The sequence below is a fragment of the Sinocyclocheilus rhinocerous genome, unplaced genomic scaffold (genome assembly GCF_001515625.1).
Source record: "Sinocyclocheilus rhinocerous isolate Xijiao unplaced genomic scaffold, SAMN03320098_v1.1 scaffold711, whole genome shotgun sequence".
Lineage (NCBI taxonomy): Eukaryota > Metazoa > Chordata > Actinopteri > Cypriniformes > Cyprinidae > Sinocyclocheilus > Sinocyclocheilus rhinocerous.
The window spans coordinates 398,358-416,292 of record NW_015641018.1 but is presented as its reverse complement, the minus strand read 5'-3'; the positions used below and the strand labels follow the sequence as shown (position 1 = coordinate 416,292).

Below are 17,935 nucleotides of genomic sequence, written 5' to 3'. Positions count from 1 at the left end.
AATGGGACTGGGACTTTTTTTTAAAAAAAAAAAAAAAAAAAAAAAACTTTGAGGACTTTGCCTCCTCATTTCAGAACATCACCGCACACCATATGCTTGTTCATTTTTGACTTTGAGAAGCCCAAGTATTTAAAGCGGCCACAAATTTCTAGATTTTTCTAATCAGGCATAAAAACAGAGCAACCACCAAAAACTGTCTCCTAAACCATCCTCAGATTCACAACCCTGTGTCATCCAAAGACCAGGAAAGCAAGCCAGCATCAGATAGCAGGTGTCAGGTGTATGAACCTCTAAATCTGGAGTCTAATGAGAGAATTATACGTTTAAAAATATCAACATGAAAGTCTTGATCTGAGGTAATGATATTTGCCTAACAGTTATATTTTTGGGTTTCTGTCTGTCAGGTGTTATTGGCATTCCCGGTTCCGGCCCCGCTTGATTAACTGGACTGTGAAAGCTCTAAAAGAGCTCCATGGCAACCTCTTTTGCAAATGTTAGCGGTAATTGTTTTCTTTTCCCCCTTCTCGCTAAATTTAGCGGGAGCCCACTTTGTAGCTGTACAGGTTATTAGTTCACTCAAGGGCAAAGAGAGTTTGAGGTGCATCCGAAGCGGGAGGTGGGCGTCAGGGGCGCGAGCGCTGTGCTCCAGGAGGAGGCAGTAAGAGGGGGATGGCAGGTGTCTGATCTCCCCTGAGACTCTGCCTCAACAGTAATTATCTTCATCAGCACTCTGGAGACACCACCAGTTAAATATCAACACACACACAAATGCACAGCTTTCTACACCCACAAACACACATGCAGTTGGAAGCTAAAAAAAACATGCATATACATATAAATAGAGTTAAATGAAATAGATGCACTGATGTACTCGCATAAAAACAAATAAACAAAATGTACAAGGAGTAAATAAATAATTTGTGGATATTCAACAATTATGTCTCTGGATACATATTTCCACCAAAAGAACAACAAAACCTCATGCTTTGGTAAATCATAAATATCACATAAAATTTTGAAATCATGAGGCAAATAGTTAATAGTTAAAAATTTATAATTATGAAATAAAAAGTTAAAATTATGACAGTAAAAATTTAGATTAAAAGTCATAATTTTGACAAAAACAGACTTATGTCATGACTTATCTAAACTTAATTATTACTTGCCATAATTGTTTTTATATCATAAATTTTGATTTTTTTAATCTCATGACTGATTTTTTTTCTCCATCTCATTTCATGTCTTAATAATGACTTTTTATGTAAATCAAAGCATGATTTTTTTTGTAGTAGTAGTAGTAGTGGAAATAGGCTTCCATAGTATAATGTGACTGATTTATTATATGTGTGATATTCAAAATAATGTACTTCAAGCTAAAATGTTTAAACATCAATTGACAGCAAAATCGAAATAATATATACTCTTATCCACCTTATTTTTCAACGCGGAAGTAAGCCGTTTTCTGTGAATGTGTGAGACTTCATTAGCCACTGTAGGGAAATAGCGAGAAGAATAACAAAGTGCAGTAAATGGTCAAACTGTTTGCACTACAAACCAGTGTGTTCATAATTAAGATAATACATTAAAACAATATGGTAAGACACACCAGTTTGCAATAAAAACCTTTTTAATGAAAAGGTTAAAAATAAGGTTTTTGTTTTAACATAATGTTTGTATTCTTGTACATTTTCTCTATATTATCTATGATCTATGGAAAAAAAATATATAATTATCATCATCAAAAAGTACTGTAAAACTAACATGAAAAAGTACTCTTCTGGTCTTATTTTTATGGTCTTCTTTTTAGGCTGCTTCCCCCCCAAAAAAAGACTTGCTTTTGTTATGCACCACGTTCAGTTTGTACCTGGCACAAGCAGTTCTGTTACTCTTTCACCACGACCTGAAGAAAAAAAAAAAAAGTAATTTATGTATGACGGCCCAGGGTCAGGAATCATGGAGTTAAATTTAATACCTTTTAAGACCTTTTTTAAGACTCTTTCCATACATTTTAAGACCTCATGGCCACTCCAAGTTTTAACCGGTTACATCGGCGACACTTTAACTTACATTTACTATATATTGATTGTAAGATAGCACAACTAAACAGTTTTACTCTGTGATAACTCCTTATCAATACAACATAATGATAATTAATTGAGTGACTAACCAATGCAACCCAAGAAACAAGAATTAGACCAATAAACAAAACAACTGACAAAACTTATTGAGGAGGGAAAATAAAGCTCTCCGAGCTAACGGGGCAATGAGTTCACACAGTATATTCAAAAGATGTATTTGTCACATCAACTCTTATAAATGTCTGCAAACCATAGCTCTTTTGTAGAACACTTCTCATGACAAACACCTGACTGGTCAGACAGTTTACCTGTGATTACAGAGTGCCTGATTTGATACAGACTTGACAGACTGTCAGTACTGCACCTGATCAAGTCTGAATGATCATGGAAGGTAAAATAATGATCACAAGTTCACAACTATTACATTATTTTAATTCCGCATCCCATGCCAGTAAAAAAAACAGCCCAAAGTAGTGCAATGACCATGTCCCGAAGTACAAGCATTTCAGTCAAATGTAATTTATGCAATATTTAAAACCTTTAACCCACTGGGGAAAATCAATCCATGGCAGCAGTTTAAAATCAGCAGTTTAAAATCATTGACAAATATCTTATATGATATCGTAAGGTGTGCTCCCTTTACACAAGATTAGAAATAATTTTCCTTCATTTAAGTAGTGTGAGAGCGCAACGATGCTCTAAATGTGTTGGCATAGCAACGTGATACTTCCTGTTTCCTTTTCCGCCTGTCCTACGAAGGCCGTCTCGTTTAATTCTAGGTTGAGGACACTTCATATATGCATCCTACAGAGGATGCGACCTCCAGAGGATTCGACGTCCGGAGGGCGCAGCCTTCTAAATGAGACACAGCTTTAGTGTGCGTGCGATCGCGAAATCGAAAGTGAAAGTGAACTGCGACTGCCAGCGCTCATTCAAAAGCCATTTAAATACCCCACATATTAATAGCGGCTCCCTGATGCGCGAATATTAGAATGTTTGCGGGAGCGGACACAAAAATCGCGGGAGCAGATGGGAGCCGGCGGTAATGGTCATTGTACACACAAGCGCAGATGTGGTGTTTACAACTTACTTTAAATCGCCTCAGTAAAAACGGACAAACTTTGTTTTTAATAATTCCATAAATAAACTACACAGAACCCCACTATTCGGACAAAGATACATAATGAAAAGATGATACAAAATGTAATACTTTGGAAAATGGCATTTAAGACTTTTTAATACTATTTAAGGGCCTTAATTTTCTCTAAATTGATTTATCAACTTTTAATGCTTTTTAAGACCCCGCTGACACCCTGACGACCTTAAGAATTGTGAAATTATATTGGGAAGGAGATTTTTCAGATCAACAACTAGGTCAACAAACAAGATAGATTACAGTCTCCTCATAAAAGCTGGGAAGTATGTAAAGAGCCCTAAACCTTAACAATCCATCAGATTTAAGCCGACTAAGCAAGTAATACGCAGTCAAGGATTTCAGAAGCAACCAATGGGAAAGCAGACAGTGGAGCTTCAAGTGATTCAACACAGTTTGGCCTACTTTTTTGTTCCCCTATTCTGCCATAATTTTCTTCACCTGATGTCAGTCCAAACCTGTATGACTTATTTCTTCTGTGGAACACAAAAGAAAATATTTAGAAATAGTTTTTGTTTTGTCTCGTTTATAGTACAGTAGAAGTCAATGGGTCCAATGGACAAAAACAGTCCTTCAAAAAAAATCTTCTTTTGTGTTCCACAGAATAATTAAGTGATACAGGTTCGTAATTACATTACAATGAGAAATGACGATAAAATGTTAATTTGGGTATAATAACATTATCCCGTAGGCTACACCACTCCACACTACTTGAAGAATATCTGAGCCACATAAATGTGGACTAACCCCACAATCCTAAAACGACCTTATTCTCGCTTGACCTAAACAGAAACATTTGCTTTTCTTTCAAGTTTGTATCCTTTATTAGCATTGAAAGAAACAGCTTCTCTAGATCCTCTGGGAGGCCAGATGTCTCTTAAGGACATGGTGGCCCACAGCAGATCTTGACTTATTATTGTTGTTCTCTCACAAAGGTGAAAGGACGAAGAAAAGCTGTGGCAGCAGTTGCATCAAATTCCACAAGATAGCAGATGCTCTGTAAGGCCCCCACATCAACTTTAGAAAGTCAGGCATATAGTTAAGTATGATAAAAGTAATGAAGTGTATGGTATGCAATCATAGATTTGACATTATTTTACTGCATTTTTTAAATTAACACCTAGTGAAAAGTGTGATGAAATTACATTTGTGCATTTGTCTTGGTGTGTTTGCATGAGGATCACAGATCGACTTATACTCAGATTTGAGAGTGCAGTACTCCACTGGAAAGAATGGGCCACTGCACTACAGTGATGACGAGGTCTATGCTAATCCAGCTAGATATATGAAGGTAATACGCACACACTTCAAACAGAGGGGGAAAAAATCACTCCAAGGTGCTAGAGAGGGTCTGCTGCTCTTGAATGTAATAGACTCCTGGCTCAGCCATTGCTCTTATAACCCTATTCTGATACCTTCACTGCTTCTCATTAACTGTAACAGATAAGAAAAAAATAGCATTTTGAATTGTGTTTGGGTGGTGTGTCTGTATAAAATGTGGAGAAGGGAGAAAGTAAACAGTGAGTCTGAAATGCCACCTTAATGACAACCATCTGCAAACAACATTTGCAACATTTAACTTCAATAATGTAACATTTTCAAGTTAAACAAGATGTTTAGTGCGAAAAATAAATTAAATTTTATGCATCTGGATGTGGATCATGAAAAGTATGCTATGATAAGAGACGTATTGCAGCGATATAGACATTTTGGCTGGTATAGATAACCAGTAGTTATGAAATTATGATACATTGTGAATCACCAAATTATTATTTAATATTTATGGATGCATATACCAAATATTAAAATTCTAGTTGATACAGATGTGCCAGTACTTATTGGCCAATAACCAACAAATAACCGATATTACAATTCTAAACTGTTTTGTCTAAATAAATAAAAAACAAAACACTAAAACTAAAATCAAATTTTAAAGAAATAGTTCAGCCACAAAATGACAATTTGCTGAAAAGCACTCACCCTCAAGCCATCGAAGATATAGAGGAGTTGAACAGATTTGGGGAAATTTAGCATTACAGTGAATTTCGCAATGCAGTGAATGGGTGCCGTCAGAATAAGAATCTAAACATCTGATAAAAAACATCACAATAATCCAAAACACGACTCCATCAGTTAACATCTTGTGAAGTGAAAAGCTGTGTGTTTGTATTGTAATCAATTATTAGTTAAAGGTCCCCTGAAATGCTTAGAAACACGCAGCGTTACTCTATGTGTTGACGTCATTTTAACTGAAACAGGAAGACAGGGCGGGACATATCAAGCAGCCCCGCCCCTTTTTAAATTAGCCAATAGTGTTCGTTTATATCACAGCTTGGGCTAGAGCCGTTCAGAGCCGTTGAGCTCCGTAAAGCCGCATTTGACAGGGTATGCCAGCCACACATCCATCCATATTGCTATAAAATATAGCATTCTGTGTAGAATTCAAATAGCTCCGATACATTTTGTGGTCTGCGCCGACTCGCACATGTGATCCGCTCCGTGCTTTCGTGTCTCTGGACCGGAGCAGAGTGTGTGTGTGTGTGTGCGGTGCGGTGGTTAGCGTGACACAGTTTGAATCGTTCCCTGTCCCCTTCACTGTACAGAAAATTACACTGCCTTAAGACTAACATATTGATACTAACACCCAAAAAAATTTAATTTTGATTTCATGGGGACCTTAAAACACCTTACAAACGCAGTTTTTCACTTTAAAAGATGTTAACTTGATGTTAATGTTGTCTGTTTGGACTCTCATTTTGACGGCACCCATTCACTGCAAAATTAATATTTTGCATCCCTATTAATATTTCATTTTCCCTACCTGCATGAACTTGGTTACATCAAAAGTAAAACTGTTTCAGAAGTAGAAAATTAGTTTAGTTTGATTAAAAAAACAATGCTTTCTTTTTTCTTTAGAATATCATGCACTCATGAATCATAATCAACATAATAAGACTGAACATGGATTATAGAAGTTAATATGATCCATTCTGATTTAATGTCATCTTTAACTAACATTATTAGTTTGCCTGACCATATGCACCATTACCAAAGCACAACAAACTGAAAGCAAGCAGGCAGCTGCTTAGAGATCCGATCTCATTGCTTCTTGCCAGGCAGACGTGAAGTGTTAGAGTAACTCAGGAGGACATGTTTAAGCATCTAGCTGATGGATGAGACACAATCACTATGCAAAAGAAAACAAGAAGGAAATAAATCAACATTCATCCTTACAAAACCACAAGAGAGAATCACATGTAATCACTCATCCGTTAAACGTGAAATCTGCTGGGGTTTTCACGGATTTTACAAACTGATACGAATATTACAGAATTACTCGATGTGCCAAAGACCCAGACTGTGCAGGAAAGTCAATAGAGACTACATTTAGTACACTATTAGTCTGCCCACAACATTAGCATGACTTGTACATTAGACTGCTCCATCAGCCAGACAGAGAGAGTGGAAATCTTAAGTCGATGAAGGATTGATTCCTAAAAGAGTTCTTGCGGGAAGACAAAAAGAAAAGAATCTTTAGCAACACAACTACTGTCCTCACTGGGGAAAATGGGTTTTACATTTACATATTCATGAGGGGGTATTTACAAATCTGTATTGACCAATCCAATTCTTCCGAGAGGAGGAAGAGGAGTTTAAAAGCTCAAACAAAGAGATTTTCTGAGGACATGCTTATGAGAGCTTTTCTTGAGGTCTTTCAGAGGGCAATGCTGTTTCATTGTGCATAATAAAAAATAAAAAAAAAACATTAAACCAGATAGATCATTTTTCACACACTTCCTTGCAAAAAATTAAAAATGCATATATCGTTTGTATGATCACCCCATAATTTACATTCAAAACCTACTGTATTCCCATCTTCCATTCCCATATATCAAACCCTCCTTTTCCCTGGGTAAAGGAAACTCCTGCATAACTATATAGAAAAAAATGTGTTCATAAACATCAGTGAACAGTAAATATCTGTGCTGTTGCTAATGAATACTAATACTATTAAAAATAATTGTTTCTGAAAAACAATAATAATAATAATAATAATAATAATAATAATTTCAAAAGCACATAAAATAACTAATAAAATAAATAAAAGCACATAATAAAATAAATAATAAATAACTGAAAATATAAAAACACAAAGGTAATTCAAAATAGGGCTGGACGATATGGCCAAAATTGATATCACGATATATTTCTTAATTTCGGTCGATACGATATAATTCCGATATCGATATGAACACTATTTATCTGAAATAGAAATCTTTTGTAACATTATAAATGCCTTTATCATCACTTTTGATCAATTTTAAGCATCCTTGCTAAATAAAAGTATTAATTTCTATAATTTCTTTCCCAAAAAAATAATAAAAATTATACTGAATGGAATAGTGTATAATGTTACAAAAGCTTTTTATTTCAGATAAATGCTGATCTTTGGATCTTTCTATTCATCAAAGAATCCTGAAAAAAAAATGTACTCAACTGTTTTAAATATTGATAATCAGCATATTAGAATGATTTCTGAAGGATCATGTGACACTGAAGACTGGAGTAATGATGCTGAAAATTTACCTATGTATGATCACAGGAATAAATTACATTTTAAAATCTATTCAAATAGAAAGCAATTTTAAATAGTAAAAATATTTCAACATTTTACTGTTTTTGCTGTACTTTGGATCAAATAAATGCAGCCTTGGTGAGCAGAAGAGAATTCTTAAAAAAAAAAAAAACCTTTAAAAATCTTACTGTTCAAAAACTTTTGACTGGTAGTGTAGGCTGATTATTCTTATAGATTGAAACAAATGTGCTTCAGCCAGAAAAAAGGGTATGAAAAGTGCTCCGAGTCGCTGCAGAAAACAAAAAAATTGAACAACAACAAAAACTGGAAATGTTGCTGGAGACGGGCTTATTTAAAATGCAAACTCATTCTCTGCCAGCAGGAGGCGCTTTTAGAGTGATAAAACTAGCGGTTTCTCCAGTAATGGCTGTAATCAAAGCAGCTCCGCTCATGAATGCTACTTTTATCAGATCAAATGAAAATGCCATCTAAACTTTTCTGAAGACAGTCGGTTCCCTTCAGAGATACATTCATATAAAACACCCGCGCCATGTTATGATTTTGAAACGTGCAGTGCTCATGTTTATTCAACGAAGTCAAACGGCACAAATAAATCAATGTATGGGAAACTGGTAATGTATATCGAAATATCGGAAATGTGTTTAAAAATCATATCACCGTTATTGAAAAAAAATTAACATATTGATATTGAATTATTGTCCAGCCCTAATTCAAAATAAAATAATAATGCTAAATATCACAAAAGACATCAGTCATGTTCTCGGAAAAATCAACCCAATTCTATTTTATGATAATTTAGTGACTTTAAAAACAGAATAGAAATTTGTATTTTACGTTTCAAAATTATTCATAACATGAATGAGAAACCTGTACAAAAAAAGTACAAATATAGATTAAAATGCTTCAAATTACCTCTACCTGTTTCTCTATCTCTACCTGTCTCTTACACATTTCTAGTCACACAGCAAACCCTGGACCTGCTGCATTCTATGTTAATTCTTTCCCTAATTATCAGCATCTAATACTTTGAATCTTCAGAATCTTTAAAAATGGAAAGGACGTTTGTAATTTTTGGTTTTAGGATTTTTCATAACATGAAAAAGTATAAAATATACAATAAAGTTACAAAAGGAATAAAAAACTATAAGAAGTTGGTAGAAATAATATAATATCATAATATAATTAGGTTCCTACCTACACATTTCTAGTCACAGAGTAAACCGTCCGGACCTACTCTGTTATATGTTAATTCGTTCCCTAATTATCAGCATCTGATGCTTCGACAAACAATGTTTAAGGAGCGGCCCAGTCAGCTGTATCAGATCCTTCATAGTGCAGTCACAGGCCAGCAGTCTCCAGGGGTTAAAACCCTCATTACTAGTCATAGCTCTGCCCTAAACCCTTTGAACGGACTCTTCCTAATTAGCACCTCCAAATGGCCTCACATTTAATTAACTTGTGGAATCCTTGAGGGGCGTTTTGATTTAAGAAATTAACACATTTTCCCATTCCTGATCGTAACTAACTGGTTTACTTTATTCAGAAATGATAGCTGCCATTAATCATGAACAATACAATACCAATGTTAAAACAATGGAGCTAATAAAGTGCCGTTGATAATTCAGGGCTCATTACTGTAAGACTATCTGAGATACTTTAAAGATTTAATAAGTTGTATATACACAGTTTTAGCATTTGCACAAGCTAATTAGAGCTCAAATGGTGAAACTATTTAAATTTGGAACATCAATATTCCTTCGAAGTCACAATGTTGGATAACGAAGCAATGAGTTAATTAGCTTGTGCTGGAGGGGGGGGGCCAAATAAAGTCATTTGTGTCCTCTGTATGCTCTCCGCTCTTTTTCAGAGTCTGATTTTAACTTATGAAGGTCAGGTGGGCACTGGATGAGCAGCAGCCTTTGACAAGTTGACAAGAGAGCTCCGCGTCCATGACGTGTGTGTGTTAGCAGAGTTGAGTTATGGGGAGTCAGCAGAGCATGCCAAAGGATTTAGATCGCAGAGATTTACATCATGGGATACGCTTTTGCCTTAATCTCCTAAAGACAGACACGGGCTGAAGGTGAAGGCAACTCTCCGCAGATATGAATTTAGCAATTAGCATAGTTAATAAGGAACATCATTCAGAGGAGAGAGGTCTGGAGGAGTGAGGTCAAGTCTGAACAAATGGAAGTGGGCAAAGACACTGAATAGTTCAGAAAAAGAGATTTCACTAATTTACCAGCTTCCCTTTGGTTCCAAACCCGTTTTTACATCTCTGGAACATGCTCTTTTTAAGCAATTAGTAAACATTCAAAGAACTGCAGATTTCAAACTTCATAAAGGATGCAGAAGTTCTATAAAAGTGGTTGATATGACTCAAGTGCTACAAGCACACTAAAAGTTAAAAGTGGTTAAAAGTTTTCTTTTGAAAGAACTCTCTCACCAAGGCTGTATAATACAGTAATAATACAATAATCAGTAATAATACAGTAAAATAATACAGTAATAATACAGATCAATAATATAGTTTTAAAAAATCAATAAAATAAATATATACATATATACAGTATATATATTACAATTTAAAATAACTGGTTTCCATTTTAATATATTTAAAATTTTTAAATGTTCAGCATCATTACTCCAGTCTTCAGTGTCACATGATCCTTCAGAAATCATTCTAATATGCTGATTTGCCGTTTAAGGAACATTTTTATTATTATCAACACTAAAAACTGCTGCGCTGCTTAATATTTTTGTGGACACCGTGATCCCCCAAAACTTTGAATGGTAAAGTAAGATGTAAAAAAAAAAAAAAAAAAGGAAAGCAAAGAAAGACAAATAAATACTTTTATTTAGCAAGAACACATTAAATTGATCAAAAGTGACATTTAAAATATTACAAAAAAATTCAGTTTCAAATAGACGGTTTTCATTGAACTTTATATGGTTTATATTACCCAGCAAAAAAAATTTTCAACACTGATAATAATAATAATAAGAAGAAGAAGAACCATTATTAATATCTGAGCACCAGATCAGCATATTAAAATGATTTTTGAAGGATCATGTGCCACAGTTTTTTGTGAGAAACAAGCTGCAATTAAAATTATTTACTGATAAATCATGAAATTCGCTCTCAGCAGCATTCACGGGAGACCTGCAGTGAATCTTTTTTTTTTTTAATGTCAGTGCATCTGCTGATTTGGTAAATAAAAATGGTTTGAATTATTCACAGTTTTGACTAACCAGGTTCGCAATAATACTTTTATGATACCTTTATGGTGGTTGCTTGATCTTTTTTGAAGCTTGAAAGTTCCCATTGTTACCATTCATTGTAATTGCATGAACTAGAGCGACCCGCACAGTTTAAGAATTTCTCCTTTTGTGTTCAATGGAAGAAGAAAGTGATACAAGTTTGGAACAACATAAAGAGTTATGACAGAACTGTAATATTTAGTGAACTGTTCCTTTAATAAGCAATGTTTACAATGAGCCTTTGGACATCCATGGGAACACAAACCAACCGAACAAATATCAAGATAGATAGACTTTCAAAGTTTTTCACAACTGTCGTTGGCACAGCAGTTACGTTATAACAACTTTTAATTTGCTGTAACACTAAATACCGCCTCATCACAATCATCATTACAGAAAAATTATCCCAAATGGACCGCAATACAAGTCCCACAGGAGCATTCAAAAGAGGCACCTCTCCTTCAAAAGACTGCCGACAGAACTCTAAATGATTGCCGCCTTCCTAAATTATTGAAAAAGCCTAAACAGCCCTCATGAGCAACAGAAATGGCTATTAACCTTGGCGAAACGATATTCAAATCCGGTTACAGCAAACTTGCTCTACTGTATCCCTGGCGGCCAGGAAATGTAAATGTGTTTTCGCTGTGGACAGATGGGAGAGACGCCTGCTGTTTGAAGTTCTTGCACCAGAGGAGTCGCACCCTCCCACCCCTCGTTTAAAATATTCAGCACGCAGCCTCATCCAGCAGACTCCCCTGGTCCTGTTTCGACACTCCAGTCGAGCTTTTCAAGCTGCTGCAGCGTTGTGAGGCGAATTAGCTTTGACGTCTTCAATCTTTGCGTAAAGATTTTTCACCGCCCTAAAGAACGAACGCAGCGGCAAATGTTCCCTTAAGTTTGGAGATGTGGCTGTGGGTTGTGCTGGGGAAAACAGCTCTGAGATTATCTCTAGGTCCAGACAGGAATTTCTGAGGCGGCATTGGCATTATTGGCCATCGCCTGTCTTAAATCCATCTCTCTTTTTTTGGGCATTGTCATTGACAAGCCATCTCTAATATTCGAGCTGTCATAAAAGATGGGAGTGAATTGCAGTGATACATACCTGCCAGACACGGCTCCTGAGCTCCACTACAGCGGACTGGCAGCTGGCTAATCACTGCCTCTTATCTCAGTGGTAAAAGTCCAAAATAACAGATTCTGTAAAACCTCAGGCACTCAGCTCGGGTGGGGGGGGGGAATTGAGTATGCATTTTTGTGCATTATGCGACGAATAAGGGCTGGGTATTGATACACATTTCCCAATTCAATCTGATTCTGATTGACTAGTTGACCAGATTCTGAATAATCTGGGTATATTTCATGTCTACTTTGATTACCAATGAAAAGTATGTACAAGTAATTGGGTCATTCTGTGTCAAATCAACCAAATTTCAAAAACTTCCCCGGCTCAATTTTTGATTGTGTTGTATACTTTCTTAAGAAATATAAACATGTATAGTGATGAAGGCCAAAATATAAAATGTCAGAGCCAAACTACAGGGGGGGTAAAAATTACTATTTTTACACAGAGATTGGTAAGTCTATTAGTGAAATCTGTTGACTTTAGGAATCTTTATTGCGTCAAATATCAATGGTGACCATTCAAAAATGGGGAAAAGGCACTTTTCATGTTTTTTTCTCCAAAGTTTGCATGGCTGTAACTCAGGAGGTATTAAAGATATCTTAATGTCGCTTTAGATGTTGGGTCTTAACAAACTTTCCTTTTGGCAACTTCATTTGTAAGGCCCTATAAGGTTCAGTTCCAGAGATATTGCAATTTCAGTATGGCTCCAGGAGTGAATTGTTAATTTGTATGCATTTTCAGCGGTCAAAAACCAAATGTGGATCACTTCACTTTGCATACAGATGATACTTCTTTTTTTTTTTTAAAGAGGGATGTCTGAATAACAAATAATGTTGAAACTAGAAATGTATCTTGTTTCCCTCTATCAAGATAATTGCATAGGAAATACATTTTTGAGTGTCAGAATTATTCTTTTTCCAAAGTTTGCGTGCCTGCAACTCAAGAAATGTTAAAGTTATCTTAATATAATTTTAGATTCTGGTTTCTAAGAAGCTTTTCTTTTGGAATCTTCATTTTTAAGGCCCTAAATGGTTTAATTCCAGACAGGCAGGCAAACTTTGGCTCTGAATCTCAGGTGAAAATTGTCATTTTTACAGTGGATTACTCTGTAAATATACATCGATGACATTTGATATTTTTGGCTTTGCTAAAAATTAGCAAAATCAATAATTTGAAACGGGGGCCTCTGGTTGAGTTGACACGGAATGACCCAATTGCAGGTATTGTATAAAAGTATTATTTGATTATTATTTATTAATACTATACAGTATAATATTACTATATAGTCTAGTGTAATCAGATTCCTGAACAAAACACTTCAGTGAAAGAGTACAAAAGCTCTAAATGGGTCTTATCTTTGACAGATTAATTGAGTTCATTAAGTAAAGGATTTAACAGACTCACTCAAAGTATCTCCTCAGTTTGTCAGTCTCTTTGAACAATTTGTTAAAAGGACCAGCCCAAAAGAGTAGTTGTGTATCAGACTGGTTGAGCTGTGTGCGTTTAATTCACTAAAAAGAACCAGTTCATGAGAGTCATTTGTTCATGAATTGGATTACACTAGATATGCTGTTTGTTATTGTGTGCTGTCTGTGAGGAAACCTCAAAAGAGAGACATATTTTCTTGTAATTATTTGGCAGCACACATTCATTTTGTATTTTTTTTCTAATCACATTCAATTCTGATTGCAAGCTGTACTGTATATTTGCTGACACTGAAAAGTGGTAACACTGGCATAGATTAAAAGATAGATCCTGGGATTTCAGCAATCGATTTTGTGATCGCTAAAGCGAAGATCACGATTAATCGGAAAATGGATATTTTTACCCAGCACTAGTGCAAATGTCCAAGTATGCAGCCACTGATTAATAAAAACAGCTCATTGATCGTTGTCAGGAACTGGCTGACAGCCAGATCCCTAAGGAGATGGTGAAACATGGATTTGATCCGAACATGAGAAGTCCAAACTGAGAGAAAAATGAAAAAAGTTGCTCTAATCTGCATCTTATTAGTGTCTGTATCAAATCATGATATTAGTGCTTTTAAAATTTAACACTGACCCTCATACACAATCTGTAGGTCCTTATCATATTTGCAAATAGCTGATATAAACCTATGCATTAAAGTCTATTACCATAAAAATGTCACTTCTCTCTGATACCAAACAAGACGTAAATAAGTCATTTCATCAAAAATACTATAACTGCACTTGGCACTATGTAGTTTCTCATTAGAGCAGGACCTCTCTCAGATGGATGACGCTTGTGCCCTGTTGCAGCGGGTTGCATCTCATTATACGACAGAAATGATAATATGTGCTAGCTAAGCACTCTGCATGCACTACTAAACCACATCTTATGGCAGCAGAATGGTCTGCACAGAGTAATGAAGTGATGCCTTATACACTAAATTGGTGTTGATCCAATGTCATTTTCTAGCACAGAACCTCTCTATATAACTTTAAAACTCCAGCTCAGGTAAGGTCGAAAAAGTAACATGTATTAGAAACTGGGTGTATTTAATGATTTAGCCATTTAATTAAAAATGAATTTAAACTGAAAAGCAGACTTTCATGATGACATCAATGCTGCATTCTGGGAGCTGAATCAATAAATCGACTGAATCAAGTAGCAAAATCAGGTCAGTCTGTGCGTACTAAAGTCACTGGAAAGATGCTTTTTTTAGGCAGAACGTCCAATGTTTAAAGTCCTTGTTCTGTGTACAAACCGGCGTAAAGATTTATGAGATGCCTTGCCTTTTGTGTGAAGCAATTTCAGAATAAAATTAAGACAATATTGATGTCTGAAGGAAGCAGATGCGACATCTGTGGTGTTCAAAGGGGTTTATTGTGAAGCCAATAATGCGTAAACAGAATTTTGCTATTAAATTACGGCTGCTGTTATTATCAGATGCCCTTGTTATGGGTGAGATTTTAGTATGAACGCATTACAACACACCTGATAATTTTGGATAAACTACATTTCTAGGGCCCTATAAAACAGCACTTTACAGGTAAAATATATTTGTGCATGCCTTATTCCACTGATTCCAGTGTAGTTATGGGACAAAAACAACCATTCTTAAGGCGAGACACAGCAGGTGAATAGGGTAAAAAAAATAACTAATAGTTGTTGCCTTACTTACCCAGTTGATTGATTACATTGATAATTGCAAAAATGTTTTGTATTACAAGTTTTCTAAAATGTTAGGTTTAAATATGCAAATGAGGCATTATTTAATTAAATATGCGCTAATTTGCATACATTTCTAGAACAAAAATCTAAAAACTGGATAAAAAAAGTCAGTTTCAAAATTCTTGTTTAATTTTTTTGACATATTAGAGTCAAATGTTTTTACAGAGGGAATTTGGGGTCTCATTTTTGTCACTCCATAATTCAGAAAATACTTTGAACAGACAGAAAACAATTTATTTTCACAATTTTGGGGGGAATAAAATGTTGTATATAATCAAGCAAATTATATATGAACAAATCCCTCTGTAAAAACCTTCAGGATATAGACAGGAATAAAAATGTAAAGTTTGGTGTGTGTAAGTGCTACTGAAGTGGAGATTTATGGCTCAGTGTAGGAGAAAAAACTCATTTTGAGAAAACGACCTTAAAAAATATGTATTGTAATTGAAATATATTGACAAAAATAGATAAAGTGCTTTAAAAGAAACACTTAACAGTGTATTTTGGATGTTTTCTTTCCACTAGTCTGAAAAAAACACTTTATGAAAAACCAAAAAGCCCCAAATCTCAAACTTGACACGTGCATGAAAAAACAGTGCTTTTGCCTGCAGCGTCTCCCCTTAAAGAAATAGTTCACCCAAAAATGAAAATTTGCTAAAAATGTACCTTCAGTCCAAGTTTGTTCCTTTATCAAAGAAGATGTGTAGAAATTTAGCATTACATCACTTGCTCATCAATAGATCCTCTGCAGTGAATGGGTGCCATCAGAATTAGATTAAAAATTTAAAAAAAACATGTCATAATATTTATCTATATATATATACACATGTTGTTTCAAAACGTCTTTGAGGAAGAAACAAACTCATCTACATCTTAAGTGGACTGAAGGTTGTTAAGTTTTCAGCAAATTTCATTTTTGGGTGAACTGTTCCTTTAAAGACGGCAAGCCTCTGTCCTCTGACAACCAACACATTTGTTTTATGTGCCAACAGCCACTGAACTATTTAGGGATATCAGTCAGGATTAAAACAGAATGGAAGGCGCAGCTCAGATCTATTCAATGACCTACTTGAAACTTTTCCTCCGAGTTTTGTTCTATAATGTCAAAATATAGCCTCTGACTTTCCATAAGACTGAATTTCCATTGAAAAAGCACTGTTGATCTACTTTGTCCTGTTGTCCTGGTTTACGGTTTATATGTGCAGAGGAATCTTTCAGTACACATGTCAAATTACACCCAAAATAAGGAAACATTAAAAATTGTAAAATGTTGCAAGACCAAAAGAGGAACACAAGACAATCACCCAAAAATACAAGAATTATGACAGCATGGAAATCTGCCTATACCTAAGATAAATATTAAAAATGACCTTTAAACCTTTGCTGTAGACTGACAGCAAATTGCTATTGGCCAGCTCAGCAGAAAAAGTTTCATCACTGGCGGGTCAAAGGCTGATATAGATGGACGTGATTCTGGCCTATTGCTCACTGACTGAATGAATGGAGGACAAACCTGAAGGTGAAACGATCATTTCTAGCCTTATGAAAAAAGAGCCAAAAAAAAAGCCCTCAAAACACTCAAACATTATTAAAAAGTATCACCTTTAGGAATCAGTATTCTGGGAAACATCTAACATATAGCAGAACACACAAGCTAATGTTTAAACTATCTTATAAGACTCTACTTCTTGGTTAGAATCCTTAGAACAACATTTTCAGAATAGAACCTTTAGAAAAAAAGGTATTTAAGAATAGAATTTATTAACATAAACTTAAAAACAGAATCTTTTGAAAAGAATCCTTGTCTAAATTAATTTCAAATCATCAGACCGCATTTGCAGATCATGCAATGTGTTTTATGAACATATTTATATGCTGGCGTCAGTTACAGTAAACGAATAATTCTGCAAAGCAGCGCAGAGACCGTCTATGTGTCATTCTATTAAAGCATCTGTTCAAATCGCTAGTTGAATGAACAAGCAACGCCATGTTAAATGAGTATTTGTACATGTATTCATAACTATGTGCAGAATAAATCATTATTATCAGATGCTGTAAGCAGACAGACAGCAGATGCGTCACGCAACGCTACGTTCTTCTGCTGGTCACATCACGCACTGGAGGAGAAACGTAGAGATCTGCGATCTGTTACCTGGTTTCGGCTCACAAGCAGTTGTTTAGTGCTCGCTGCTCGGAGTCCTCTCACAGCCGCCTGACATGCCATGGATGCCGCCATGTTGAACCGGAAGTAAGTCCTGTAGCGCTGACACGTGTGTGAGGAGTGACAGTGAGCGTTGGCTGAGGTCTTCAGAAACCTGTAAGTGAACCAAAGAACAGGATTGGACTATTTACACTGCAACATTAGCTCATTTACCTCCCCAGCCGATGGGACAAAAGTTCAAATATCTGGTTGTATACAAACGTGTTCTTAAAATATTCATATATACATTATATAAATACAGATAATTATACAATTACATGAATACGATAATTTACGTAAATATTGTTATGGAAGTGTATTTGAATAGCTG

At 35.4% G+C, this 17,935-nt stretch overlaps 1 protein-coding gene across 1 annotated transcript in view; it reads right to left on the bottom strand.

The window, feature by feature from the left end:
* LOC107753779 (succinyl-CoA ligase [GDP-forming] subunit beta, mitochondrial) overlaps positions 1-17,709 on the bottom strand; it is a 110,748-nt gene extending 93,039 nt beyond the window's left edge. Inside the window, exon 1 of the mRNA XM_016570004.1 lies at positions 17,557-17,709. Within this exon, the coding sequence (XP_016425490.1) occupies positions 17,557-17,640 (84 nt within the window). The 5' untranslated portion in view covers positions 17,641-17,709. The remainder of the gene's footprint in view (positions 1-17,556) is intronic.
* Positions 17,710-17,935: the final 226 nt, after the last annotated feature.